We start from the raw sequence: 26,975 nt of genomic DNA on the forward strand, positions 1-26,975 counted from the left end.
ATCTTTGAAGCGCTCACTATCTGCCGAGCACTGTTCTAAGCGCTGGGGTAGATAGAAGGTCATCAGATGGTCCCACGTGAGGCTCACAGCTTAATCCCCATTTGACAGATGAGGTCAGTGAGGCCCAGAGAAGTAAAGTGAGGCTCACAGTCTTCACCCCCATTTTCCAGATGAGGTCACCGAGGCCCAGAGAAGGGAAGTGACTTGCCCAAGGTCACGCAGCAGACAAGCGGCTCCGCCGCCTCTCGCTTGCGTGACTTGGGGCAAGTCACTTCGCTTCTCTGGGCCTCGGTGACCTCATCTGGAAAATGGGGGTGAAGACTGTGAGCCCTACGTGGGACCACCTGATTGCCTTGTATCTCCCCCAGAGCTTCGAACGGTGCTTGGCACGTCGTAAGCACTTAACAAATACCACCATTATTATTAGGTGGCGGAGCTGGATTAGAACCCACGTCCTCTGACTCCCAAGCCCGTGCTCTTTCCACTGAGCCACACTGCTTCTCATTCCTTCTCATTCTCATTTCTTCCTTCATTCAATCGAATTTATTACGTGCTCACTGTCTGCAGACCACTGTACTGAGCGCTTGGGAAAATACAATACGGCAATAAGCAGTGACAGTCCCTGCCCACAACGAGCTCACAGTCTAAAGGGGGTCGGGGGTGGGGGAGAGGAGACAGACATTAATACGAAGAAATAAAATTACAGATAATAATAATTCATTCGTTCAATTGTATCGATTGAGCACTTAGTATGTGCAGAGCACTGTACTAAGCGCTTGGAATGTACAATTATAACAATAATGGTATTTTTAAACCTTTACTATGTGCCAAACACTGTTCTAAGCTCTGGGGTAGCTACAAGGTAATCAGGTTGTCCCACCTGGGGCTCACAGTCTTAATCCCCATTTTACAGATAGGTCACTGAGGTACAGAGAAGTTAAGTGACTTGCCCGAGGTCACCCAGCAGACGAGTGGTGGGAACCGGGATTAGAATCCACATCCTCCGACTCCCAAGCCCGGGGTCTTTCCCCTAAACCAAGCTGCTTCTCCTATGTACATAAGTACATAAGATATGCACATAAGTGCTGTGGGGCTGGAGGGGGTGGGGGGAGAGCAAAGTGAACAAGTCAGGGTGATGCAGAAGGGAGTGGGAGATGAGGAAAAGTGGGGATTAGTCTGGGAAGGCCTCTTGGAGGAGATGTGCCCTCCCCACATCCCAGCTTGCTGTTCATTCATACATTCAATCATATTTATTGAGCGCTTACTATGTGCAGAGCACTGCACTAAGCACTTGGGAGAATACAATAGAGCAATAAACAGACATATTCCCTGCCCATAACGACCTTACAGTCTCGAGTGGGAAAAAGTGCCTACCCACTCTGTTGTAGTCTCCCAAGTGCTTAGAACAGTGCTCTGCACACAGTAAGGGCTCAATAAATACTATTGATTGATTGCAGTTGGCTGGACTCCCTTAGTTGGAGGCCTCCGGGCTGGGGGTTTGGTCAGTGAGCCCCCGATGGGGGAGGGAGAGCTGGACCCTGAACTGCCCCCAGAGCAGGAGGCGACCTCAGCCTGAAGAGGGTTAGTGCCCAGGAGCACAGGAGGCTAGAAGGGAGCAGAGAGAGTCCCTGTCTCATGCCCGTGACGGGGGAATAGGTCACAGGAAGGAGAACTTGGAAATCGGGGATCTTGCTACATATACTGACTCTGCAAGCAGCCCTGGCAGTCAACCCAGCAGAACTTGTGGGGAGTGAGGGCAGAGATAAAGGAAAATGGGGTATTTTAGCGAGAGAAGCAACCCCCCTGCCCACCTGCTCCCCTGCTCTGAGGAAGTCCAGGGCCTCTCGGGCCTCTCTCACCCATTGTTTGTAGGGCAGTGAAAGACAGAGAGAAACACACGAAGAGCTAGAGAGAGACAACCACAGAGAGAAAGATAGCACCGGCAAGCCTAGGTCCATATATTTGTGTGCGTCACTTTGTGAGATATGCTGGGTGCTTCGGGTCAGTCAGTACATCCCTAGTGTGTGAGTCGGGACCTTACGTGCTCTAGTGTGGTTTAAAGCAATGCAAGCTGGGGTCCATGTTCCTCTCTCTTCATCATTTGGCTATTTATGTAAGATGCCGTGTCTATGTGCTTGACTGTTGTGGGTGTGTCTGTGGTTGTGAGGGATATGCCAGTGTGTGGAACTCTAACATAGGGTTTGGAGAGACTCGGGGGAGGGGGTGCGGGGGGAAGGGGTACGGGGGAAGAGGTAATATTCCAGTTTCCCAAGTCTGGAACTTGTCCTGGGAAGTCAGCTGCCTGCCTGCCTCCTGCACCTCTCTCCTAGGTGCCCTCAGGAGCCATCCCTTCTCATTTCCCATCCCTTCTCATCTATAAATCACAGCCTCCCTGTGACAGGAGGAGGAGAAGGAAGAAGAGGAGCAGCTGAGAAGAAGCTGAGGAACTGGGGCTCAGCTCCCGGCCAAGAACAGGGGTCATGTCCTGCAGGCTCCCCGCCCCTACACAATCCATCTCCTCTCCTTGGCGGTGGAGACTCAAGGACCGTGCAGCCTCCCCGCACTCCCATATCCACCTCCTCTGCCCCCAGTCTCTGCCAGTCTGGCCCAGGGAAGGGGCGAGAAAAGATTCCTCTCCTTCCTTCCCACTTTCCATCTTCTCTCCCATGGAGCCAGGAATGCAACTTCCTGGTTTGGGTGGAGAGAGCGAGGTAGGAGGAGGGGACGCCTTGAGTCCCCTGGGATCCGGGCACTGTTGGGAAGTGAAGCCAGAGGCCCAACTCCCAGATCTAGAATCTATCCACCTTTCTGTGTCCAGATTACCTTGCTCACCACTTAATCTCCCGACAATTCCTTCTGCTCCCATACCCAGCTGAACAGAAGGGAGCCAAAGGGGCAGGGAGGACTCCTGTGGTCAGACCAAACTTTCCGAAGTAGGTCCTCCGCTTCCTTCAATCCTCCCACCCGAGAGAGAGAGAGAGAAACTGACCCATAGCAATGTCCATGTCCTCTGGTGCCCCTGAAGGGCGAAGGGGAATGGATGAGTAGGTGGGGAAGGCAGAAGGAGTAGAAAGCTGGGAAGAAGAATGTGAGCATGAAGAGGAAGGTGAGGAGCCTTGGGACAAGCGGGAGGAGTGAATAAAATGGAAAGTCAGGGGTGGGGAGGGGTAAAGGGAGATTGAGTAGAATTTTGGTGAACCTAGGAGCCGTTTTGTTTCCAAGAGCTCTCAAGGAGAGGACAATGGTGACTGTTGTGTTCAACCACCGGTGTTCAGTAAGTCTTCAGGGGATTGTGGTGTGAGTACCTCCCTAGGTGGAGAGAAGGAGCTTGAAGAAATGTGGACTACCGTTTTGTGGGGTGGGGGGGAGGTGAGCGCAGTTTCCTATGGATGACACATCATTCCTCCCTGCAGCCTGATTTCTCTTAGATTTAGTCTAATTTGTCTCAAGCCCTGAGCCTAATTTGCATGGCTGGATTATTATTATTGTCATTAATTACCGCAAGCCAGCAAACCCTGGATGCCAAATTAGATCCATCCAGGGCTTCTCCCAGGCAGAGCCGAGCAAGGCGGGGAGGGGAAGAAGCGATACCAGTGAGAAGTGGGTGAAGTCAGAAAGTCTGGGGTATCATTGACCATCCTTGGAGCTGGAGCCTACCAGGGGTGCCTGTCTGGAACGAGGGGGAACAGAAAAGGGAGGCTTAGAAGTAAGGGAAGCAGCCAGTAGGATGGGTGCGTGGGGAAACGTCCAGGAGGAAAAGGTCATCAAGATCGATATGCAAGACATGTGGGTGTGGGTGTGAGTGTGTGTGTGTTCATTCATTCAATCATATTTAGTGAGTACTTACTGTGTGCAGAGCACTGTACTAAGTAGTACAATATAACACTGAACAGACACATTCCCTGCCCACGATGAGCTTACATTCTAGAGGGGGAGACTGACATTAATAGAAATAAATGAACGACAGATATGTACTAAATGCTGTGGGGCTGAGAGGGGCGGGGCGATGAACGAAGGGAGCAAGTCAGGGCGATGCAGAAGGGAGAGGGAGAAGAGGTAAGGGGGGCTTAGTGGAAGAAGGCCTCTTAGGGGAGATGTGCCTTCAGAAAGGCTTGGAAGGGGGAGAGAGTAATTGTGTAGGAGGTTCGCCGGTCCTGCAGCCAAAGGAACTGGTATCATTAGTGGTACCAGGTTGTTCTTAGCCCTTAGCCCCCAAACAAATCACCCGCAGTATTTGCTTTCCTGAGAGAAGATGAAGGTAATCTGTTTGCTTACTTGTTTGCTTTAGATAATTGTTGGGACCCTTTAATGTAAAGGGACTGTTTGTTGTTCAAGTGTGCTAAGGAGCAAAATCGAAAGCTATAACTTGGGCAACCTCGCAACAAAGGGCATGTTTCTGGGTGACCGGGGTGGAACATGCTGTGGGCAGAGGGCGATCTTCTCTGTCACACGGGCTAGGATTCCCCTGGCAGAAGAGATGTCTTCAAACCTGAGGAATGGAGAGAGCTAGATGGACGATGGGCGGATGGTTGGCTCTGTTGCCTTGGATCTAGCTTGTTAGGTCTCTCTGCATGTGCTTCATTTCCCCCTTCCCTCCCCACCGTCCCCCCTGCCTCCTCCCCCCAAGCTAGGAGGGGGAAAAATGAACAGTTTGGTGCAAAGGGCACCTGAGTCAGGCCTGGAATGGGCAGTGAAGTAGACTTCCTGCTGAGAACCATCTCTGATTTGGGGCTGGGGGGTGGGGAGCGGTGGGAGGAGAAAGGGGCAGAAGTCTGTCTCAGGGGCAGAACTCTTGGATTCTGACACATTGGGTGGGTGGGGTCATTGCCGCTCTGCCATCTGACCTCAGAAAACCTCTTTGGTTCCTCCCATGGACATTTGGCTGCCGATGGGGGGAATAATGATCTGCCCCCACTCATTCTGCATGATGTCATCATGTTAGGCTGTGTGTGTGTGTGTGTGTTTGTGCGCGCGTGCGTGTGCTCGCAACACGCCTCGATGACATCATGGGGAGGTTGACTTGTTTCTCTGGGCAGATCCTGACTCCACATCCCATTTGGATCAACAGTATTTACGAGTGCCTCCTTTGCGCCAGAGCATTGCCCTAAACACTTGGGAAAATACAAGAATTAGTAGGCGTGATCCTTGCCCCAAGAAGCTTACAATCTACTGATCAGTGGTATTTGCTGAATGCCTAGTGTGTGCAGAGCACTGTACTAAACCCTTGGGAAAGTACAGTAGTTAGTAGGCATGAACCCTGTCCTCCAGGAGTTTGTAATCTATCGGTGATAGATCGTATCATTGTATGGTGAGAAGCAAAGCCTGGGAGTCGGAAGGACCTGGACTCTAATCCCACCTCCGCCACTCGTCTGCTATGTGACCTTGGGCAAGTCACTTCTCTGTGCCTCAGTTACCTCATCTGTAAAACTGGCATTAATACTGTGAGCCCTATGTGGGATATGGACCGTGTCCAACCTGATTAGCTTATATCTATCCCAGTGCCTTAGTACAGTGCCTGGCACATAGTAAGCACTTAAATACCATTTAAAAAATAATATGTGCTGAGTGCCTACAGTGGATGAGCACTATACTAAACACTTGGGAAAGTTCAGTAGTTAGTAGGCCTGATTGCTGTCCTCAAAGAGCTTACAATTTATGAGTGATATTTGTTGTGTGCTTACCGTGTGCAGAGCACTGTATTAAACATTTGCGAAAGTACGATAGAGTTAGTACACGTGTTCTCCTTCCCCTCAAGGAGCTTATCATCTAGCTATTGTGTTCCCCAGACAGGTGCCACCTCTGACTTGAATGGGCACTTTCAAACTATTTTTTTTGCAGGGGGGGTGGGGGTGGCGGTGGTAGGGTGGCCTGCTGGGCTGGGGAGGAAGGACCTCTCCAACAGGGCATCTTCTGCCCCAGACTGCTTTCCTGATCACTGGGAGTAAGGTCTTTATGGCCCTGGTACCCATCTGAGAACAGAACTGGTGCCAAGTTGGGGAGCGGAGAGCCAGCCTTGGGAGAGAACTCTGCTCCAATCAATCAGTGAATCAATCAATATTTATTGAGCACTTACTGTGTGCAGAGCACCATACGACGCACTTGGGAGAGTACGGTACAATAGAGTTGGTGGACACGATCCCTGCCCTCAAGCAGCCTGCAGTCTGGAGTAGGAGACAGACATTAATATCAATAAATCAATTGTGCATATGGACGGAAATGCTCTGGGACTGGGGGTGGGGTGAATATCAAGTGCTCCAGTGTGTCCCTGTGGCAAAAGGCAGGGCTCAGGGACTCAGAAACCTAGTAAGAGGCTGCTAATCCATGCCTCCCTCTTCCTCCTCCTTCTCCCCTCCCAGGGGCGCCCTCCCGCGATGTCCTGCTGGTCTCAGCCATCATCACCGTCAGCCTTAGCGTCACCATCGTCCTGTGTGGAATCTGCCAGTGGTGTCAGCGCAAACTGGTAAGGCTGATGGGGAGGCTTGTGGCGGGGCAGGGGTCGAGGGACCTTGGGGGACTGGGACAGAAGAAGAGCCTCCCAGTTCGTACGCCACCACCCCCAGAGCTCCCGCAGTCCCTGGCCGCCTCCCACGAACTACAACAGGGACCATGTCTAATTCTCACCTGAGTACTGTCTCCCAGTGGTTCGTACAGTGCTCTGCGCACATTAAGTTTAATAGTGTCACTACTACCTCTGGATTTCACATTTCTAGTCCTGAATGTCTGCACTTCCTAAGATGTGGACGCATCCGCACAAAGATGCCTCTCCATACGTTCGCGGCCTAAACGCCCCCATACTCATGCATACCCTCATGCATAACCCCCCCTCTCCCCACCACATACAGACTCAAGCCTGCTCTCACCCAGACCCACCCACCCAGCCAGCCACACTCATACACACAGATTTGTGCTCTTTCTCAAAGACATACATTTGCGAGGAGACACACGCACACAAATAGAATCTGAATCTCTCTCTCTCTCACACACACACTCTCTCTCACTCACACACACATACGCACTTGCATAAAATTCAGACATCAAAACCCTCCGGCTGGGAAGAGTAGAAGAAGGAGGTGGAGAGCCTGGGGGCCCTCCACAACAGAGACCACCAGTAGTCCAATCAGGAGCTGCTATCTACCCCACCTCTTCCCCGCTGCCCCCCCTCCTCACATCGCCCCCTTCCCCTCACATCCATTCTGGCCCTCAGGTTTGTACAAGCACAAACGGCTTCTTTTCATTTTTAACGAGGGTCGGGAATTAATGAGTAGGATTAGACCATCAATAAGTAACGAGGCCTGTCAGGAATGGCATTAATCACCCTGGGAAGCTGGGGAGAAGTAGGATGGGAGGGGGCGAAGGGAGGTGGGAGGATGAGCCTGCAGAGTGTGCTGCAGTCTCCTTCCTCCCCGGCCCCATCCTCCCAGCCTCCCCCAGGGCCGAGCGTCTTCACTGTCCTTTGCCCCATGCCAGCCCTGTGCCACCCCCAACCAAACCAGTAAATTATCTCCCTAAACGTGGGTGGGCTCCATGCGGCGGGGGCTGTTGGGGGAGGAGGAGGAGAAGAAGTCAGGGGAAGAGATTATTATTATTATTGTTATTAATAAGAGATGGTTGTTTCCTGGCCCCATAGTCGGATGAACCTCCAGGTTAAGGAGGCATCATACCCATAAGGGCTGGACAGGGAGTGCCTGCAATCAGAGGGCTTTTTTCAGTGGTCCCGAGCCCCTCAACAAGAGCGCCCCACCCTCCTCCTGCCGCTATCAGTTTGAGGAACTCCAAGCCCCAGGCAGACTTTGTTCCTTCAGCTGACCGGTGCCAGGTGGAGAGTGAGTGAGAGGAGACTGAGGCCCAAAGGGAGCAGTGGGGGCTGCACTGGGAGCCCAGTGGTGTGCAGTCAGCTGAGGGGGATGGGGTGGGAGTGGGGGGGTGGGGATGGACTAGCCTGTGCCCACCCTGGCTCCTTACTGGTAATGGCACAACTCGGCCACTTTGCTCATCCCTGAGGCTTCTGCTCCATCCTGGAGAATGGGGCAGGGCAGTGGGGTTTCCAGAGGGGCAGAGCAGTAAAGTTCTCAGGAGACCAAGCCATGGGATTCCCAGCGGGCAGAACGGTGGGGTTCCCAGGAGACCAATCCACAGGATTCCCAGGGCACAGAGCAGTGGGGTCCTGGGGGCGGGCAGAGCAGAAGGGTTCCCAGGGGGCGGAACACTGGAGCTCCCTGGGGGATAGAGCTGTGGGGTTCCAGAGAGGAAGATCCCATCTCTGTCAGGAGCAGGATCCAGCCTCAGCACTCTCCCCAAGCCCATTCTCCATGTCTCTATTGGCTGTCCCCCTTTCACGGCTCTCTAGTCTCGCTCTTTCTCAGTCTCCTCTCTGTCTCTGACTGGTCATCTCTGCCCTCTGTTCTCCAATATGTTTTCCAATATACTCCATCCACTATAAAAATTTTATAGTATTGGTTAAGCACTTACTATGTGCCGGACTCTGTACTCTATGCCATGCAGCTTCTCAAGGCCCAACCATGCAGTAAAGGAGCGATTACTGAATGCAGGTCACTGTACTAAGTGCTTGATAGACTATAATAGAACAGAGTTGGTAGAGATGTTCCCTGCCCTCAAGGAACTTACTGACTAGAAGAGAGTTTAGTCAAGAGGAGGCTCAGAGATGGGCAGAGCAAGCCTAACATCCCAGGGTTGAACTTAGAGAAGCAATGTGGACTAATGGAAAGAGCAGGGGACTGGGAGTCAGAGGACTTGGGGTCTAATCCCAGCTCTGCTACTTGCTTGCTGTGTGACTTTGGGGAAGTCTATTAATTAATCAATCATGTTTATTGAGTGCTTACTATGTGCAGAGCACTGTACTAAGTGCTTGGGAGAGTATGATACAATAGAATTAGCAGATACATTCCCTGCCCATAACGGGTTTACAGTCTAGGGGGCCTCAGTTTCTTCATCTGTAAAATGGAGACTGAAAACTTCCCCTTAGACTCTGAGCCCCAGTTGGGACAGGAACCGTGTCCGACCTGATTAACTTGTGTCTACCCCAGTGCTTAGAACAATGCAGCATGAGAAGCAACATGGTGTAGTAATAATAATGATAATTATGGTATTTGTTAAGCACTTACTATGTGCCAAGCACTGTTCTAAGCGCGGGGGTAGATACAAAGTAATCAGGTTGTCCCATGTGGGGCTCACAGTCTTAATCTCCATTTTACAGATGAGGTAATTGTAACTGAGGCACAGAGAAGTTAAGTGGCTTCCCCAAGGTCACACAGCAGACAAATGACAGAGCTGGGATTAGAACTCATGTCCTCTGACTACCAACCCATGCTCTTTCCACTAAACCATGCTGTTTCTCTGTATAGAGCATTGGCCTGGGAGTCAGAAGATCATATGTTCTAATCCCGGCACCGCCACTTGTTTGCGGTATGACCTAGGGCAAGTCACTTCACTACTCTGGGTCTCAGCTACCTCATCTGTAAAATGGGGATTGGGATTGTGAGTCCCACATGGGACTGGGACTGTGTCCAACCCAATTAGCTTGTATTCATCTCAGAGCTCAGTACAGTGCCTGGCACATAGCAAGCGCCTAACAAATACCATAATTAAATACCACAATTAATTAATGCTTGACATATAGTAAGTGCTTAAATGCCATAATCATTATTATTATTAATTTTAAATTCATTCAATCGTATTTATTGAGCGCTTACTGTGTGCAGAGCCCTGTACTAAGCACTTAGCACTGTTGCTGTTGCTTCCCGATAATTTAATTTAATGTCTGCTCTCCCGCCAAGTTGTAAACTCTCTGAGGCCAGGAAGCACATCTATTCACACTATCATACTGTCCTCAATCGCTAGTATTTATTATTTTCTATGTGCAGAGCACTGCACTAAAGTGTTTGGGAAAGTAAAATACAATAGAGTTGATAGATGTAACCCCTGCCTGAAAGGAGCTTTCAGTCTACGGAGTCCAGAGAGACAGACTTTAAAATGAATTACAGAATATAAGGAGAATGTGCGGTAGACTACAGGAGATGTGCATAAGTGCTGTGGGGCTGAGGTGAGTATCAAAGTGTTCAAGGGATACATAGCCAAATGCATAGTAGACACAAAGGAAAGGGTGGAGAGGGGAAATGAGGGCTTAGTCGGGGAAGGCCTCATGGAGGAGATGTGATTTTAATAAGGCTTTGAAGGTGGAGAGTGGTGCTGTGTCACATATGAAGAGGGAGGGAATTCCAGGCCAGAGGGAGGGTGCGGTCAGAGGGTCAGGTGAGATAGACGAGATCGAAGTGCAGAGAATAAATTGGCATTAGCGGAGTGAAGTGTGAAGGCTGGGTTGTAGTAGGGAATCAGGGAATGAAAGGTAGGGTTTGGGGTGAGCTGATTGAGCGCTTTAAAGCTAATGGTAAGGAGTTTCTCTTTGATGCAGAGGTGGATGGGTTCTTGAGGAATCAGGAGATATGGACTGTCCTAAGTGCTTAGTATAGTGCTCTGCACTGAGTAGGTGTTCACTTATCTGATTGATTGACTGATGGAAGGGGAGTGGGAAGGTTCTGAGTGACTTCAGGTTACTTAGAGGGGAAACCCCTTTGGGCTGTTTCTCCAGGGGCTGCCTGGAGCCAGCAAACCAGCATCTTTGGTCATCAAGGAGGTTCATGGAAGCTCAGCAGCTGGCGGGGGGTCAGCTACCCTCAGACGAAGAGTTACAGGTGGAGAGGGAAGGAGCGCAGGGAGGCAGGACAGGCCACCTCGAACTGCTTGGCTTGGGCATTCCATGGACCTTCACTTCAGGTCGGTCACCCCAGACCAGTGCAGGGGAATGCTGGGCCACGCATTCTGCCTCAGTCTCCCGCCACATCTCACCATCCGACACCTCTATCAGGCTGCCTAGCAGCAGGGCCTGTCCCGTCCTCCACCGCCCTACCTTCCCCCTGAGGGGGATAGTGGGTGCCCAATTGCCCTCTGGCTCCTCCAAGCCCTCCCAAGGCTAGTTTGGAGCCTCGTGCTTTCTCCCCCGACAGCTCTCCCCGGTCCGCCCACCCCACCCCACCAACCAGTCCAGCGGAGGGCACTGGGCTCCTTGACCCACTTGCCAGTGTGGCCTAGTGGAAAAAGCACAGGCCTGGAAGTCAGAGAACATGGGTTCTAATCCCAGCTCCTCCACCTGTTTGCTGTGTGACCTTGGGCAAATCACTTAACTTCCCAGCGCTTAGAACAGAGCTTGGCACATAGTAAGAGCTCAACAAATACCATAATTCATTATTATTTTCTGGGCCTCAGTTACTTCATCTGTAAAATGGGGATTAAGACCGTGAGCCCCATGTGGGACAGGGACTGTGTCCGACCTGATTACCTTTTATCTACCCCAGCGTTTAGAACAGTGGTTGGCACATAGTAAGCACTCAGTAAATACCACAGTTATTATAATTGACCTGAGGAGCTTTGCACAGCCTGCCAGGTAGCTGCTGGGCCTCACCTGGGTTCCACGGCCTTCCCTGGGCAGGAGGAAGGGGGTCGCTCTGCGCCCCGGGATCTCATCTCCAAACGTTAATCATTTCCTGTCTCCAGCCACTTGCACTGGCTCAACCCAGCCCATCGCTCTCCCAGGCTCCAAATGCCAGGCAAAGTTCAGCTGTTGGTTTGGGAGCCACCTGACATCAGAAGGTCCCAGCTCAGTCCCTGCCCAGCGGGGCAGATGGCACCCTGGCCTGGAAGCAGAGTTAGTTCCTGCCATGACTTCATGCCCCCTGCCCTCTGTCCCTGCCTCCTGCCATCCTCCCAGTGTCCTGACTCTAAAGGGGGAATCTAAGCTAGAGAACTGCAGGGTTCTGGCCTGGGGGTCAGCAAGGGTGTGGGGGACTTGGAACCTCTGTTGGTGGGAAAGCAGTGGAGAATATAAGGAGAGACAGAGAGAGATACAGAGAAAAGAGAGAGAAACAGTAAACACTAGTTGCTAGTGAAAGCCAAAGCCTCTGGAGAAAAGGACAATAATAGTAATAATAATAATAATAATGACGGTATTTGTTAAGTGCTTACTATGTGCCAAGCATTGTTCTAAGCACTGGGGTAGATACAAGGTAATCAGGTTGTCCCACGTGGGGCTCACAGTCTCAATCCCCATTTTACAGATGAGGAAACTGAGGCACAGAGAAATGAAGTGACTTGCCCAAAGTCACACAGCTGATAAGTGGCAGGACCGGGATTAGAACCCACAACCTCTGACTCCCAAGCTCGTGCTCTTGCCAATAAGCCACGCTGGCAAGGGAAAGGATGGGGAGAGCATGGAGGAGATGGGATGGTGGAAAGAGAAGGAGGTGAAGGGGTGAAAGGAGTGGGGGGAAATGAGCAGAGATCCCAGCTCTTCTTAGCAGCCCAGACCCGTTGGTGTCGGTTCAGGGGAGGAAGGAGGAAGATTGAGGGCCTCCAGAGAAAGAGAGAGAAAGAGATACTGGGGAGGGGCAAGGGAGCCCCTGCTCCCAGCCCGGGGCAGCTGCTGCCTCCCCACCTGGGCGGCCCGGTGGGGTGAGCAGAGGGGCTGCAGCTGGCGAGAGCGTCTGGGGAAGCATAGCTGTGGTGGCTTTTATTTGCTTTGAGGAGAAAGGATAATTGGCTGTTGTGGTGGCTGTGTTGGTGCACATTACGGGATGTTGAGAAAATCACTTCTCTGGGCAAGTGTTTGCGTGTGCGTGTGCGTGTGCGCATGTGTGCGGCGGGGCCAGGGGGCCGTCAGGAATGCTCTGACAGCACCGAGATCGAAGACCCTAGAGACAGCGATCCTCCCGTCCACCCGAACGGTCAATCAAGCAGGGCAACCGCCAGTCGCGGTCCCCGCTGCTCCCCTCCCAGAGTGTGGGGCTGTTCGGACGGGCTCCCAGAGGATGATTCCTGGTAGCAAGGAACACCTCCCCGGCTCCTAGACAACTGCTGCAGAGTCTCAATCGATCAATCAATCGGTGGTATTTGAGCACTTGCCATGTGCAGGGTGTCACACTTAACCCTGCATGCCCGGGTCCCATGGAGGGGCTGGGGGCGAAGCGCTGCTCTGACGGAGGAGAGGGCTGGGGAGGAGCCAGGGTTTGGGGAGCCCTAATCCCTGAGGTGCAACACCTCTGCCCCCTGCCTCCAAAGCCTGGCCTGCAGGGTGGGGCCCCGGACCCCATCTCTGGCCAGCTCTGGGCCCCCAGGCTGGGGTCGTAGCCCTGCAGTCAGATTCCGGCCCCAATCAATCAATCAATCAGTGGTAAGTGCTTGGGAGAGTTCAATACAACAGAATTAGAGGACATGTTCGCTGTCTATAATGAGTTTATAGTCTAGAGGAGTGTCTTTCTTCCTCCTTCCCATCGGGAGAGTCCACGTTTGACCTCCCTGTTGTGGGGGTGGGGTGGTCCTCTGCCCCAGAGGGGGATGGGCTGGTTGGGGCCAAGCCAGGTGGGGAGGCAGGGAGAAGGCAGGAAGCCAGCAGGTAGAAGCCGGTGCCGCCGCTGCAGCCCATCGGACTGTATAGAGGCGCTCGGCCGGCCACAGCCTGGAATGCTAATTGTGCCTGGCTCCACAGAAGCCTAAATTTAGAAACTCAAACTGGGAAGGTGAACGGTATTCACCTTCCCTAGGAGCCAACCCGGCCCCAGCCCCGGTCCAAGTCCCAGTCCCAGCCCCGGCCCCTGCCCTGCCCCAGTCCTCTTGCCTGCTGCCAGGCCCTGGGCAGGTGATGGGTGGGTGGGTGGCTGGCTGGCCGGGTGGCACTTTTGTGGGCCAGGCACATCCTTCTGAGAGATACTGGCAAGGCGACTTACCCACCTGACTCGTTTTCCCACCAGCTCCCCTCCCAGCGTCCCCCCAGGGTGGAGGATCTCAGGGGCTGCTACGTGTCAGGGGGCCGGGGCCCTGCACTGGGCTAGGAATTCTGCTGTCTCCCCTCTCCCTTCCCTGCTCCCTGCTCTGCTGACACACATTAACCCCCAGGCAGCACCCCCAGACTCCAGCCAGGGCCCTCTAGCCCCAAGCCAGTACCCCTCATGCCCAACTGGGACCCTCTATCCTCCAAATGGTACTCCTTAGCCCCCAGGTGGTCCCCTGTAGCCCCCAGCCCCTCCATTTCCCCAGCAATGAGAGGGAAAGCATTATGGTCCTGCTTCACCATAATGAAGCAACCATGCCCTTGGATATATGCCCTCCTGAGCTCTGGCCAGCCACCAAAGGCCCAAAAAAGAACCGGACAAAGCTAGAGTGGCCAGGGGAGGGGCTGAGCCTGGACTCCATTCAGGGCACTGGTTGGCCCAGCTCAGAGTGCCCGGCTCCCTGCCCCAGCCCGCCCCCAGCCCGCCCCCAGCCGCTCACGTCACACAGCGGCTACCCACTGAGCCCTGCAGGCCACTGGCTCTCCACCCCCACCATCTGTGGGCTGTGACGTGGGCAGAGTGACGTGGACACCAGGCTCGGAGCTGGAATCTGCCAGGAGGGGAACTGGGAACCTGGGCACCCAGCCAGCATCCCATAGGGAACAGGGAGGACCCTGAGGCTGGGCAGAGGGATGGAGGAGGTTCTAAGGTCAGGGAGATGGGATGGGATTGGTACCCCAGACCCTGGAGAAGCTCCCTGGGCATTACCCATGACATCTGCCCCTCCCTGGGCCCTGCATTGCCTGGGGCTCCGGCAGGGACCCTGGCACTGCCCACTATGCATGCTGAGGGATGGGCTTCCCTCCAGGTTGCCTCCATGGCTTGCGAGCTCCCAGTGGGAACTTGGGTAGCGAGAACTGTAATGAGCAGCAACCTGCCCTGCCCTGCTGTGGCTTACAGGCAGGAGTGGGAGGAAGAGGCTGGTGGACCAGTGAGCCTCTCTGCTGGTGGCCAAGGGGGAGTGGGGCAGGATTGATATCCTGAGACTGTTTGCCCTCTACGCTCTGCCCTCTGCCCTCTACACTCTGCCCTCCGCCCTCTGTGCTCTACCCTCTGAATTCTGTGCTCTGTTCTCTGCCCTCCACTCTCTGCTTCCTGCCGGTGGCCCCAGACTTACTCGCCGTTCTCCTCTCTGCAGGGCAAGCGCTACAAGAGCTCCTTGGAGACGGTGGGGACTCCGGATTCTGGGCGCGGGCGCGGCGAGAAGAAAGCCATCAAGTAGGTGCCTTGGGGCTGGGGGGACAGTATGGGGGAGGCGGCCCTCTGGTGGCCCCCCCACAAAGAGATGGGAGGGACTCACCAGGAGCTCTCAGTGTTCCCCTTTCACACCAGCACCAGATACACTCCCACTGCCCGGGACTGTTCTACACCCACCCATCTACCCCAAAACACATACGCCCCTGAAATTCCCCTAAACCCACCCCTGCCCCACTTTCTACCCCCACACTCTTCCTCCAGTATCCTTGACTACTCCCACACTCACACTCCCTTGACTCCTCCACAGATACCCAATACACCCCAACCCTGACACCCTAAAATCCTCCTGTGCCCTCTGTTCCTCCACTCACATTCCTGACTAGGGAGTCAGGAGACACCCCATCCCCCCCCTTTGGCCTCCCCCACCATATACCCCATTGTCTCCATCTCCCCTACACCCATCTCTCCCTCCCCTCCACCCCTGACTTCCACATCGCCCCTTCCAGAACAAGGCCTCTCTCATGCTCCAGGTCCTGACAACCCATGATTGGCCAAGCCCAAGGCACCCTTCTTCTCCCTACCTAGGGCCTCGGTGAGCCAGGCCTTATCCTGGTGAAGGCCTCGTTTCCCACAGGGCAGAGCTGGTGGAGAGAATGGGGCACAGCAGGCAAGATGCTAACTTCCTGCTAGCCCGCAAAGCAGATGGGCTCCAGGATGCCAGGGCAGGGTCTTCCAACTCAGCAACCAAGCAGAGCCATGCTCGTGGCCAGTGTATCTCTTTCCCTGGAGGGAGACCAGACAGATCTGTATTGACCGCCTTCACTGGAAGGAGATCAGACAGATCCATGTGGACCACCTTCCCCGGAGAGAGATTGAGCAGATCCATATGAACCTCCTTCCTCGGGGAGGTCAGATGGATGCATCGGACTGCTTTCCCTGGAATGAGATGAAACAGATCCATATGGACTTCTTTTCCTGGGAGAGCAGACAGATCCAAGTGGGTGTCCTTTCCTGGGAAGATCAGGCAGATCCATATGGACCTCTTTCCCTGGAGTGATATTGGGCAGATCCATATGGACCTCCGTCCTTGGGGAGATCAGACAGATCCATATCCATCTGATGAGGTGAGTTCTTGCTTAAAGGTAGGGTGTTGGCCTAGTTGGCCTACCTCTAGAGTTTCCTCCCCATCCTAGAATTCTTTGATTTTCTGAGTCCCCTCCCTACTCCCTCTTTCTCCTCCCAGTGACCTACAGGTCCAGTATCCCACCGTGGTGGTCCTGGGCCATCCAGGTCCACCCCCCCACACACACCCAGAGAGCAGCCATTGGTCCAGGTGGCCTTCTCCCTCAGCTTCTACTTCAGCACTTGGCATTTGCCAGCCCCTCTTTTCCCTGCCCCAGGATCTCCTCTTCCTCCACCCTCAGTGGCTGTGGATGGTCCCTGTTTTAGGCTGGGGCAGCTGGCTGCCCCCTGGCCATTGGCTGTTGGGGGCAGGGGCAGGGTTAGGAGGGGCTGGCAGGGGCTGGCAGGGGCTGGCTTCCTGGAGGCTTCCTGACAGGATCATTTCCCCTGCTGTGGGTTGGGGGATTATACTTCTATAGATTATCAATAAGGATTTAGCCCTTTGCAATCATACAGCAATTTCCAAATTCTGCCTCGCAAATGATCTCAGCAGCAGGGAGAATATTTTATAGATAGAGAAACCGAGGCCCAGAGAGGTTAAGGGACTAAGTTAAGGTCACAGAGCAGCAAGTGGATGCAGGTCTTCTGACTCCCAGTCCTGAACTTTTTCCACTAGGCACACTGTCTTCCTCTGGGTGGAAAGCTTGAGGGGAGGCAATGGGCTAGCTGGGCCTTGCTTGTTGGGGAGCAAGAGAAAGGTACTCCCTGGTCCCCTCAAGCAGCCCAAGCAGGGGGCAGAGGTTCTGTCACTCAGAGGAAGTCAGGACCCGTACTTAACCCAAGTCACGTTTCGCCTGCCCTAGGTGTGGCCCAGGTGTATGTGAGTTGGAGGGAGAAGGGGGAATCCTCATCTCTGGCACAGAACTTTGGTCCCAGGATCAGGGGATCTGCTAGTTCCTGCTGCTTGGCCTCCCTCCATCTCTCCCTCCCTCTGTCCCTCCCTCCCTCTCCCTTGCTCCTAGCTGACACTCTCTCTCCTCCCTTTAAACTCTTGGCCCCTAATTTCTAAATCCCAATGCTCTTCCTGATTTCCATTCTTTCCCTTCTTCTACCACTCTTTCCTCCTTCACCACACCTCATCCCTCTCCCCTCTCTTCTTCCCTCCTCTCCTCCTTCTCTTCTCTCTCTCTTACCCTTGCTTCTCCCTTTTTCTCTCTTTCATCCTCTTCTCCCTAAAGCCTTGCTCCATCTCTCTTTCTCAGGTTTCCCCATCTTATTCTCTTTTTCTTTTCCCTCCCTCCTCCTCTTATTCCTCTTCCTGATCCGTCTCCTTTGTTCTCTCTCTCCTCTTCCTCCTTCCACTCCTTCTCTCTGTGCTCTCCCCACCTCTCCCTTCTCCTTCTTTTCCTCCTCCTCCCCTTCCTCCTTCCCTCTCCCCTTTCTCCTTCTCCTCTTTTTTCTCTTCCTCTCCCCACCCCCTTCCTCCTTTTCCTGTTTCTTTGCCCTTGCCCCTCCTCCTTCCCTTCTGGCTTTACCCCAGGATAAGGCTGCCCCGAAGCCAGGGACGAAAGGGGTCTGGGAAAGGTGCAGAGGGGAGGTGCCCATGTGAATGGTGAGGGCAGGAGGGGCCTGGGTTCCCACTTTCTGGAAATCAGGAATCTTTGAAATTGGGGCCAGCTCTGTTGCAGTTCTACTTGACTTCAAAGCCAGATTTTGGCAGGTCTCTGATGTTTAGTGGAAGTGTCGAGATGAAAGAGGGCCAGGGGGTGGTCTCCCAAGTGGGGGCACTTGGGCAGCGCTCCTCTCCCATCTCTTTGAACAATCCCCGACCTACTTAGAGACACAGGGTTGGCTGCCCATTCTCCAGTCAGTCTGTCTACTCACAGAGGGCGGATCCCTGCTGGCAGGGGACTCTGTCACTGGCCCAAACACATGAGGAAGGTGATGAGGAGGATGGGAAGACTCTGATCTACTGGAATACTGGCAAAGGAAGAAAGACCCCCTACACACACCCTCCCAAAACCCCACTGGGGACCCGACCCCCCCAAGCCCAAAGTGCCAGGGCTGGCTCACTCCTGCCCTGCTGCCCCAGACCTGCCCTCCCTGCTTAGTGCCTGCCCCTATAGGTACCCCATCCTACCAGCCCATTGAGAGATACTTTTGGGAATTTTCTCTCCTGGCAGAGGATCTTGCGGAGGCTGGGGAGTAAGCAGGAGGAGAGCCAGGGGTCTGGGCCAGGAAAAGGGTTGGGAAAGGATCCAGAGAAAAGAGCATGACCAGGCAGTAGCGTTTGAGAAGGAGCGTCACCTAGTGGAAAGTTCCCCGGCCTGGGAAGTAGAGGACCTGGGTGTTAATCCTGGCTCCACCACTTATCTGCAATGTGACCTTGGGCAAGTCACTTAACTTCTCTGTGTCTCGGTTACCTCATCTGTAAAATGGGGATTATGACTGAGACCCCATGTGGGACAGGGCCTGGGTCCAACATGATTATCTTATCTACCCCAGCGCTTAGTGGAGAGCCTGGAATATAGTAGATGTTTAATGATAATACAGTCGTCATTATTATTATTATCATTATTCCCATCCCTTGGAAGAATGTCTGATCTGGCCAGCTGCTTCTCCTAAGGATCCCAAATTGGAATCAGCCCTTCTCTCTGGGGTCACAGGGGAGACGACTGTGCATTTGAATCTCAGAGTCAGGTCTAGAGAACCCAGGATGGGTGCCCATGTTGGCAGAGCCCTGGGTATGGAGCATATTGAGAGGATTCAGATGCCCCTTCCCTGAGAGCTATGCTAGACCTCAACTCCTCGGCTTAAGGCAAGGTGGTGGTGGTGGAGGGGGTGGATGACCTCCCCCTTTCTCCCCTAACCGGGTCATGCTGCCAAGTCTCAAATGCTGAATGTGTCCAGAGGGAATGCCCAGTGTCCCCTGCCCATGAAGAACTCAAGGGTCATTCAAAGACAATTTGGGGAGCATCCTCTCGTGGGGAAGGGCTATGCCTATGGGTACTTAACCATGCCTGCCAGGTCTACCGATGCCAGTGGATCCAACTTGGTGCACTTCTTCCTACCATCTGGATCCCCTGGGCTTCTGTGTCTGTCTTTCTGGGGGCCAGCCATATATGGAGTCCAAGAATGTTGGTGCCCAAAGGAGCCCCTCCCCTCCCCCTTCACCCCGCACCCTGCCCAAGGTGACTGACGCTACACAATGCCTGAGGGGACGGGGAAATATTGGGTCCAAATGAAATATGGGGGACAAACAGTCAGTGAAGAATGCATCAGCTTTGGGACTGGGCACCTGTGCCAGGGCTAGCCAGTCCCTCTCAGGGCTCCCATCCCCTAAGGAACTGTACCCTGGGGGTGAGGCGCCCCCATCCCACCCCAGCACCGGCTGCGGATCAGGAAGAAACCAGAGAACAGACCTCCTTCTTCTCCCCTCCCCAACTCTACCCCACTTCCCCACTTTGCTCTCTGGGGCTTGTCTGGTTTTCCAGGGTGATTTGGGTGACTCTGGATGGAAAGCAGAACTGGCCAAGAGCCCCCTGGGGAATCCAGAACCCTTCGGAGGAAGACCAGGATCCAACAGGGGCCTCATTGTCCCCTGAGGTGTTGCCACCATGGGGGGCCAAGAGGAATCCAGCCACATCCAGGCAGGCCAGAACTTCCCAGGAGCACCGACGCTCCCTGCAACTACCCCTGGAGACCAGTCCTAGTGGCCCACCCCAGCCCACCCAGGCTGGTCAGTGAGAGACACCCTCAAACATGCATGCATCAGAGCCTGCCACTCTGAGTTTTGGGAGGAGGCTGCTGGGATTGCCCTGAGTCTCGAGACAGCCCTCTTCTGGAAAATTACCCTTGTGGCCTGGGCTCATTTTCCCTTTACCAAATCCCGATCGGTCTGCCCTTGGCCTCGTGTCTGGGCTGAGAACATCCCGGCTCCTGCCCCGCCTGCAAGCGTCCGGGCTTCGTGCTGGGGATTTCCTTGGCTCTCGTTGGCTGGGTCTGGGGGGAGAGGCCCCCTCAGCCAATCCCTTGCTCCCAGGAGGCCTGAGGTATTGACAGGTTGACGGGGGTGACCCTTGAGAAGACTCCCAAACTCGCACCAATTTGTAAGGCCCGCTCCCCAACGGGGTGACTTTTCTTGGCCAGAGGGTCAGCCCATTTGGTGGCCAGGGGACATTCAATGCCTCCTCTCAATCTGCGGGAGTTCTTTTCAGGCTAGCATGTGGGGGAGAAAATAATTCCTCAGGAACCAGAATCCCAGGTAAGGAGATGTGTCTCCCTGTCCCGCCGAAGGAAGGGTCCTGGGGTGCGAGAGCCTGCCGAAAGAGAGAGGATGATGAGAAGAGAGATCCCTGAGAGATGAGGAGGAAATAAGAGGAGACATTGTAGGCTGGAGGCCGGAAAGAGGGTTGATCCCACCAGAGGGCAGGGAGAAGGCAAAGAGGAGGCAGTGGCGGATCTTGGGGCAGAAAAGTGAATGGCAGAGAGCGGAGGATGGACTGCCGCAAGCCACTCTGTGAGGGCAATGACCTGAATCGTTGGTGAGCTCCTCAGCCCCTGGATTGTCCTCACCCCTACTGGACAATTACCTTCCTCCCAGGGCTGCCAGGCTTCCTGAGGAAACCGGGGTGGACCCCATCATATCGCCAGAAAGGCCCGGCAGGAGGGGCCGTTGGGGTGATCAAAGCCTCTCTTCTCCCCCAGGCTGCAGCCAAGGCCCTGCGTTCTCCCTGCTGAAATCTGACAACCTGAGCCCCCTGGACCCCCCGAACGTCCCCCTCCCCCGCCCCCCCCCGCTATATTAATCTGCGCGCCAGCTTTCTCCCTCTCCCTCTTGCTGTTTTGCTCTTCTCTCTCCCACCAGCTTCCCACGGTGTGTGGTTCCTATCCATCTCCGGCTCTTCTCTCCTCCTTCTCCTGTGTGCCTGCGTGTGCCAGCGTGTGCCAACGTGTGCCTGCGTGTGCCAGCGTGTGCCAGCGCGTGCATGTGTGGAGCATGTGACTGGAGACGCCGCCTTTCTTTCACAGGAGCAGCCCCTCTGCCCCCCCTTGCTCCCCCGGCCAGGATGACCCTCTCGCCCCCCGAGCACTCCCCTCAGCTCTCGCCCGTCGGCCCTTCTCCCCTTCCCCTCGGCTCTCCTCCTCCGGGGGCTTCCGGCTTCCTCTTCCTTCCTCCCCCCTCCCCCCCCACAGGATCTCAGATTTTTGTTTCTTGTATTTCCCTGTTTTCTCCCCTCTCTCTCTGCCCCTCTAGTGATCTAGACAGAGACTTTTGGAATAACAATGAGAGCACAGTGCAACAGAAATGGAGTTCCTACCCTCCCAAGGAGTTTATTCTAAACATTTCACCTTACGCCCCCTATGGCGATCCTCGACTCTCCCTCAAGTGAGTCTCTTTACCTGGTTTGATGATATGTACCGAGTATGTGCGTGCCCCTCCTTCCTTCTCGCTCTCCTCCCTCCCTACCTCTCTCCCTTCCCCCCCCACTCCCTCCCTCCCATGGGCAGATGGACCATGGAGACGAGCAACCCCTCCTGCCTACTCCCCTCCCCGCTCCCCCCGACCCGTCCCCACCCACCCCTCCACCCTCCCAAACCGAGCCGCTCAGGAGGGGCCACCGGATCCCGCGCCCCGCTCCGTTGGGTCTCGGGCCCGCACCGCCTCCGACCCTCCTCCCGACCCCACTTCTCTGCAGTCAGGTCGGGGTGGCCCGTTTTGGTCTCTTCCCCTCTCAGCGTTGGGGTGCTGCGGTTTTCTTTTCTCCTTGCTGAGCTGCTGCCTCTGCTGTCGCTGCTGCCGGTGGTGGTGCTGGCGCTGGTGGCGGCGGTGGCGGTGGCGACGGTGGCGATGATGGCGGTCGGCGGTGATGGTTGGTGGTGGTGGTGGTGGTGCTGGTGCTGGTGGTGGTGGCGGTGGTGGCGAAGCTCTCTCACTAACACGGCTTTCTCTTTCTCCCTGTCCGCCGGTGGGGCCTCTCTCCTCTCCCGACAGCCCGCTCCGCTGTTGTCCTGTGGGATAGAGTTTCAGGCGGCCGCCCTTCCCCGGCGCCAGGCGTCGGGGAGGGAATTCCCGGCCGCCATGTTGTGGTGCGTTGGTTTCTTCCCTACCCTCCTCCTCCTCCTCTTCCTTCTCCTCCTCCTTCCTTCTCCTCCTCCTCTCTCCTCTCCGCAGGCTGTTAACCCGTTTGCAGTGCTGATGTCTCTCTCTCTCTCTGTCTGTCTGTCTGTCTCTTGTCTGTCCGTCTCTTTCCTTCTCTCTCTCTCTCTCTCCTTACTCTTCTCTCTTTCTCCTCGCTCCTCTCTCTCTCTCCCTTTTTTGTTTTTCTTCCTCTTGCCCCCCACGTGTGGCCCATCCTCCCCGCCACCCCTGGGGCCCTCTGGCCCGGCGGCCCTGGGCACCAGTGGCACGCTCCTGTCGGGCGCCAAAGTGGCCGCCGCGGCGGGGCTGGCGGCGGAGCGGGAAGGCCGGCCAGGGGAGAAGCCGCCACTGCCAGGAGAGGACGCCATGAGGAGCAGCGTGTCTGCCCACAGCGAGCCCAGCAATGGGAAGGCGGGGAGAGGCCGCTGGCACACGGTGCAGAGCCACCTGGCCGCAGGAAAGCTCAGCCTGTCCAAGTGAGTGAGCGCGCACGAGAGAGCGCCACGGCCGGAGCGAGCTCCCCGGGGCCGGACACGGGCGTGCGGTCGAGTCGGGGGTCAGCGGGGATGCCCCAGGCACCCTCTGTTGGACCCCGGGCCGGCCCATTCTTGGCCCCACCCCACCCCCCCAGTCATCCCATTGTCAGTGCCAGGACTGCCCCATCGTCAGCCATCGGTTCCTTCCATTCTTGGCCATCGGGCACGCTCATGCTCAGTTCTCCAATCTGTCACACGTGGGGTCCCTGGTCACCTCCCCCCCACGCCCCCACCCCCGGTCCCACCCCCGCCATCAGGCATTGGTCTCTCCTTCTGCCAGCTGTCGGGATATCCCATTCGCTGGGGGAAGGGTGGCTTCATCTCTGCCCTGGGGCCACCTCGTCCTCAGCAGTTGGAATGTCCCATCACGGCAGGCCATACCATTTGTGCAGCCGGCCCGTGCCCCCTCCCATTCTCAGCCATTGGACCATCCCATCCTTGGGGTACCTGCCGGCCCCATCCTCACTTGTTTCCTTCCCCACCCCATCATCAGGTGCTCGGGCCTCCCCACTCCAGGCCTCTGGCCTCTTTTATCCTCAGGAAATCAGACCGTTTTGTTTCTGGCCGTTCTCCGGGTGGACTGTCCCGTTCTCGGTGGTTATGCTGTTCACTTCTCGGGGTTTTCTGAGCTGTTCCCACTGTCAGCAGCAGCTGAGACCTCTAAAGTGTTAGCAGATGAGCTGTCCCCATGAGTTAATTCCCAGCTCGGCCGTTGAGCTCTCCCGGTCCAAGTCCACTGAACTCTCCTCAGTTCAGCGACCGGCAGTGTTCCATTGTCGGCCATCGGACGGCCCTATCTTTGGCTGTCTCGTCACTGTCCCGGAGGCTCAGTGGTCAGACGGGGCTGCTATAGTGGCAGCGATCGAATCAGCCCCTTCTCAGCCATCTGGCCCACCCCCAGCTTGGCTTTTGAACTGCCCCGATCCCAGCAGAGAGGCCCCATTCTCGATAACTGGGCCTGCTCTTAAGGCAGGTGTGGCAGGCCCATTCCCCACCCTTGTGCTCTCCCCTTCTCAGCAATTGGAAGCACCCCCTCCCCTCTTATTGCGGTGTGGTTGTCCCATTCTCCGTCACAGCTCCCCACCCATTAGAAGAGAATGCCATCACCTCCGCAGTTGAGCCATTCCATCCTGACTAGATGGAGGTGTGCCCCTGGTCAGCCGTTGGGTCACTCCATTCTCAGAAATTGGGATCGTTCCCAACTTGGGACTCCTCCAGCCTTAGCTGTTGGACTGTTCCTTTCTTAGCTGCAGGGCTCTGTAGATTGGCCCCTGCCGGGCTTTGCCATTAGAACTGTCTCCTGATCACCACTGGCTCGTCCCATTCCAAGCAGTTGGAACTCTTCCGTCCTCGCTAGGGGACACTGCTTGGCATTGGGCCGGCTCACCCGGCATGGGGCCGAGGATCCCCCCCTAAAAGTGACCGTCTATTCCACCGCCTAAACCCTACCCAGAATTATTCCTCGTCATACGGCAGCCACTATCCCGCCCCCACCCCCTCCCCCCAATCCGTTTTCGGTGTACTGGGAATTCCCTCAGGCCTGAACAGTGTGAGGCCCAGCCTCCTCCGCCACCGTCCGTCCTCCCACCCCCCGACCTCCGAGATCCAGGCTGGGAAGTTGCAGGGCCCTGCTTTTCTGGGCCCTCTGGGGGGCCAGCTTCGGCCCAGCAATTACTGCAGTGAGCACTGGATTCTCTTTGCTGGCTCAGGGCCTAGCAGAGCCAATTTTAGTTTCCTGTGACTGAGAGGTTGTAAATTGGACTAATTTAGGATGTGATAGGAAACCGAAATGAGGTCAGCGAGGAGGAGGAGGAGGAGCCTGGAGTGTCATCCGTGCCTCTGCTCTGCCCCAGGGAATGACTGGTCTGGCCTGGCCTGGACCCATGCCCAGGGAGTGCCACTGGTCAGAGACTTCTAGTGCCATGCTGTTGCTGCGCCCCTCTGGGCTCCAGAGGGCAGGGGCTCTCTGCGGAGACTGCATTTTTGCTTCTTTCTCTCTCTCTCTCTCTCTCTCTTTCTCTCTTTCTTTCTCTCTCTCTTTCTCTCCTTCACTCTCCCTTTCTCTCTGTTTCTCCCCAGAGGGGCAGCTTAACCATTGCCTTTCAGCATGAGTACCAGGCTTGGCCTGTTGGGAGACTAGAGTGGGTGGCGTAGCTGCGGTGGTGAACGCAATTCCTTGGGAACTGGGGGGGGCTCCCCTCCCCACAGGAGTGAGCGCTGTGAGATCCGGGATCCTCGGGCAGGTTGCTGAGATAACCTACCCTCTCGGGCTGAGCCTTGGAGTCATCAAACTCTCTGGAAAGGGGTGGGAGAAAGGCCAAAAGGGAGGTTGCGGGTGGCCCGGCCAGCACCGGTCAGTGTTTAGGCAGCCGGCTGTCACCCGGCAGCGGCGGCCTTTGACTGCGATTCCCATGTCCACCGGTGCCCCTCCACCCCTCCGCACACTCCTGGCCAGCCTGTCCAAATATTACTTTCTGAGGAGCATGGGCACGGGGGAGAAGAGACGAGGTGGGTGGCTTCCAGGTCTCCAATCTCCCCATCCAATCAATCAATCAATGGTATTTATTGAGCACTTACTGTGGGCAGAGCACTGTTCTAAGTGCTTGGGAAAGTACGATTCAACAGAATCGGTAGACATGCTCCCTGTCCACAAGAAGCTTAGAGTCTATGTGTGGGGGACTGTGCCTCTAACCCCGTAGAAAATCTGACCAGTCAGTGAGAGAACCGGCACCCTCTCTGCCTGGGCACCCCTTCCTACGGGACTCAGAGAGTGGAGGGGTGGGCAGGGGTGGGATCCATCGTGCTCGGAGGCATCCCCGGGTGCAAGGGTAGCTGCAGGCGGGCCCAGGGGTGAAAATCCGGACTTCCCAACGCTCCCAAGGGCGGAGTTGGGCTGAGGTGTTGCCGGTCCTCCCGTCCCCCATCCTCCTCACCCCCTCCCCGTCTGTAAGACAGGCAGCCAAGGGGGACCCCAGGGACTCGCCTTCACCACGCGGCAGCCACGGTGGCCCCGTTAGCCGAGGAGGGAGATCCGCTGCCGGGGAAGGCTGGAGCGGGGGCCGGCGGCAGGTGGACGGGCGGGGGGCACCCGGGGGCGAGGGGACCCCGCCCCGCGCCGGCGGCAGGTGGCAACGGTGACCCGGGACGGAGGCCCGCCGGGGCCCGCCACAGCCCACCGAAGCGCAGCCCGGGCCGGGGACCGCCTCCCGGCTGGAACTAACCCTCAGCCTTTGGATCCCCTTCACCTGCTTCTCCTTTCTCTCCTCTCCTGCACCCGCCCCAAGTTTCGAGGACTCCACTCTGTCCACGGCCACTACCCTAGAGTATATCCCCAGCTCCGTGGGAGAGCCGAAGTGCCAACGACCCCGCACCCTGCTGCGGCAGCAAAGCCTCCAGCAGCCGCTGAGCCAGCACCAGAGGGCCCAGCAGCCCGGCCAGCCCACCACCAGCCAGAGCCTGGGGCAGCTGCAGTGCCACACGGGCTCCGGCCCCGGCGCCAACCCCCGCGGCTACCCCCGGGGCCAGGCCCGCTCGGGCAGCACGGCCGGCGCCAAGCACCGAGGGGCCGGGGGCCGCAGCCGCTCCAACCCGGGCAGCTGGGATCACGTGGTGGGGCAGATTCGAAATCGAGGCTTGGACATGAAATCTTTCTTGTAAGTGCTCTCCGCGGGCCTTTCCCCACCCACCTCCCTCCCGGCTCCGGCCGGCGGCCTGGCCCCGAGCCTCGCCCTGGTGCCCTCTGCCCTCGGCCAGGGGGTCGCCCCAGGCCCCGGTGGGATGGTGTCCTGGAGGAGGAGAAGACAAAGTTCCCCGCCGGTCCCTGCAGCCCCCTGTTGCTTCTCCCGCCGCCTCTTTGGGGGATGTTGAGGGCCTCCCTGGGGTTCCGTGAAAGTCACTCCACCCCCACCTCCGGGCTCTGTCTTCCCAAGGTCAGGATTCCTTTAGCTCTTCCAGCTCCTGCCCTACATGGCTTTCTCTTTCCCCGTGACCTTTGCTCCTTCGGCTCCAGCTCCCCGCCGACTCCCCGGCTGTGGTGATCTGGTCCTCTCTTTGTCCCGCTGTCCCTCCCTTCTCAGCCCT

At 56.0% G+C, this 26,975-nt stretch overlaps 1 protein-coding gene across 7 annotated transcripts in view; it reads left to right on the top strand.

Moving 5' to 3' along the window:
- Positions 1-26,975, top strand: part of SYT7 (synaptotagmin 7) — a 97,640-nt gene that overhangs the window by 38,241 nt on the left and 32,424 nt on the right. For 2 of the 7 annotated variants that reach the window (XM_029060904.2, XM_039911392.1), the window contains exons 2-6: positions 6,357-6,460; positions 15,037-15,116; positions 21,475-21,606; positions 22,623-22,835; positions 26,180-26,548. In XM_029060904.2, the coding sequence (XP_028916737.1) occupies positions 6,357-6,460; positions 15,037-15,116; positions 21,475-21,606; positions 22,623-22,835; positions 26,180-26,548 (898 nt within the window). The remainder of the gene's footprint in view (positions 1-6,356; positions 6,461-15,036; positions 15,117-21,474; positions 21,607-22,622; positions 22,836-26,179; positions 26,549-26,975) is intronic. The other 5 variants (XM_029060906.2, XM_029060905.1, XM_029060907.1 and 2 more) reach the window with 5 other exon arrangements.

Source organism: Ornithorhynchus anatinus, chromosome 3 (genome assembly GCF_004115215.2).
Source record: "Ornithorhynchus anatinus isolate Pmale09 chromosome 3, mOrnAna1.pri.v4, whole genome shotgun sequence".
NCBI lineage: Eukaryota > Metazoa > Chordata > Mammalia > Monotremata > Ornithorhynchidae > Ornithorhynchus > Ornithorhynchus anatinus.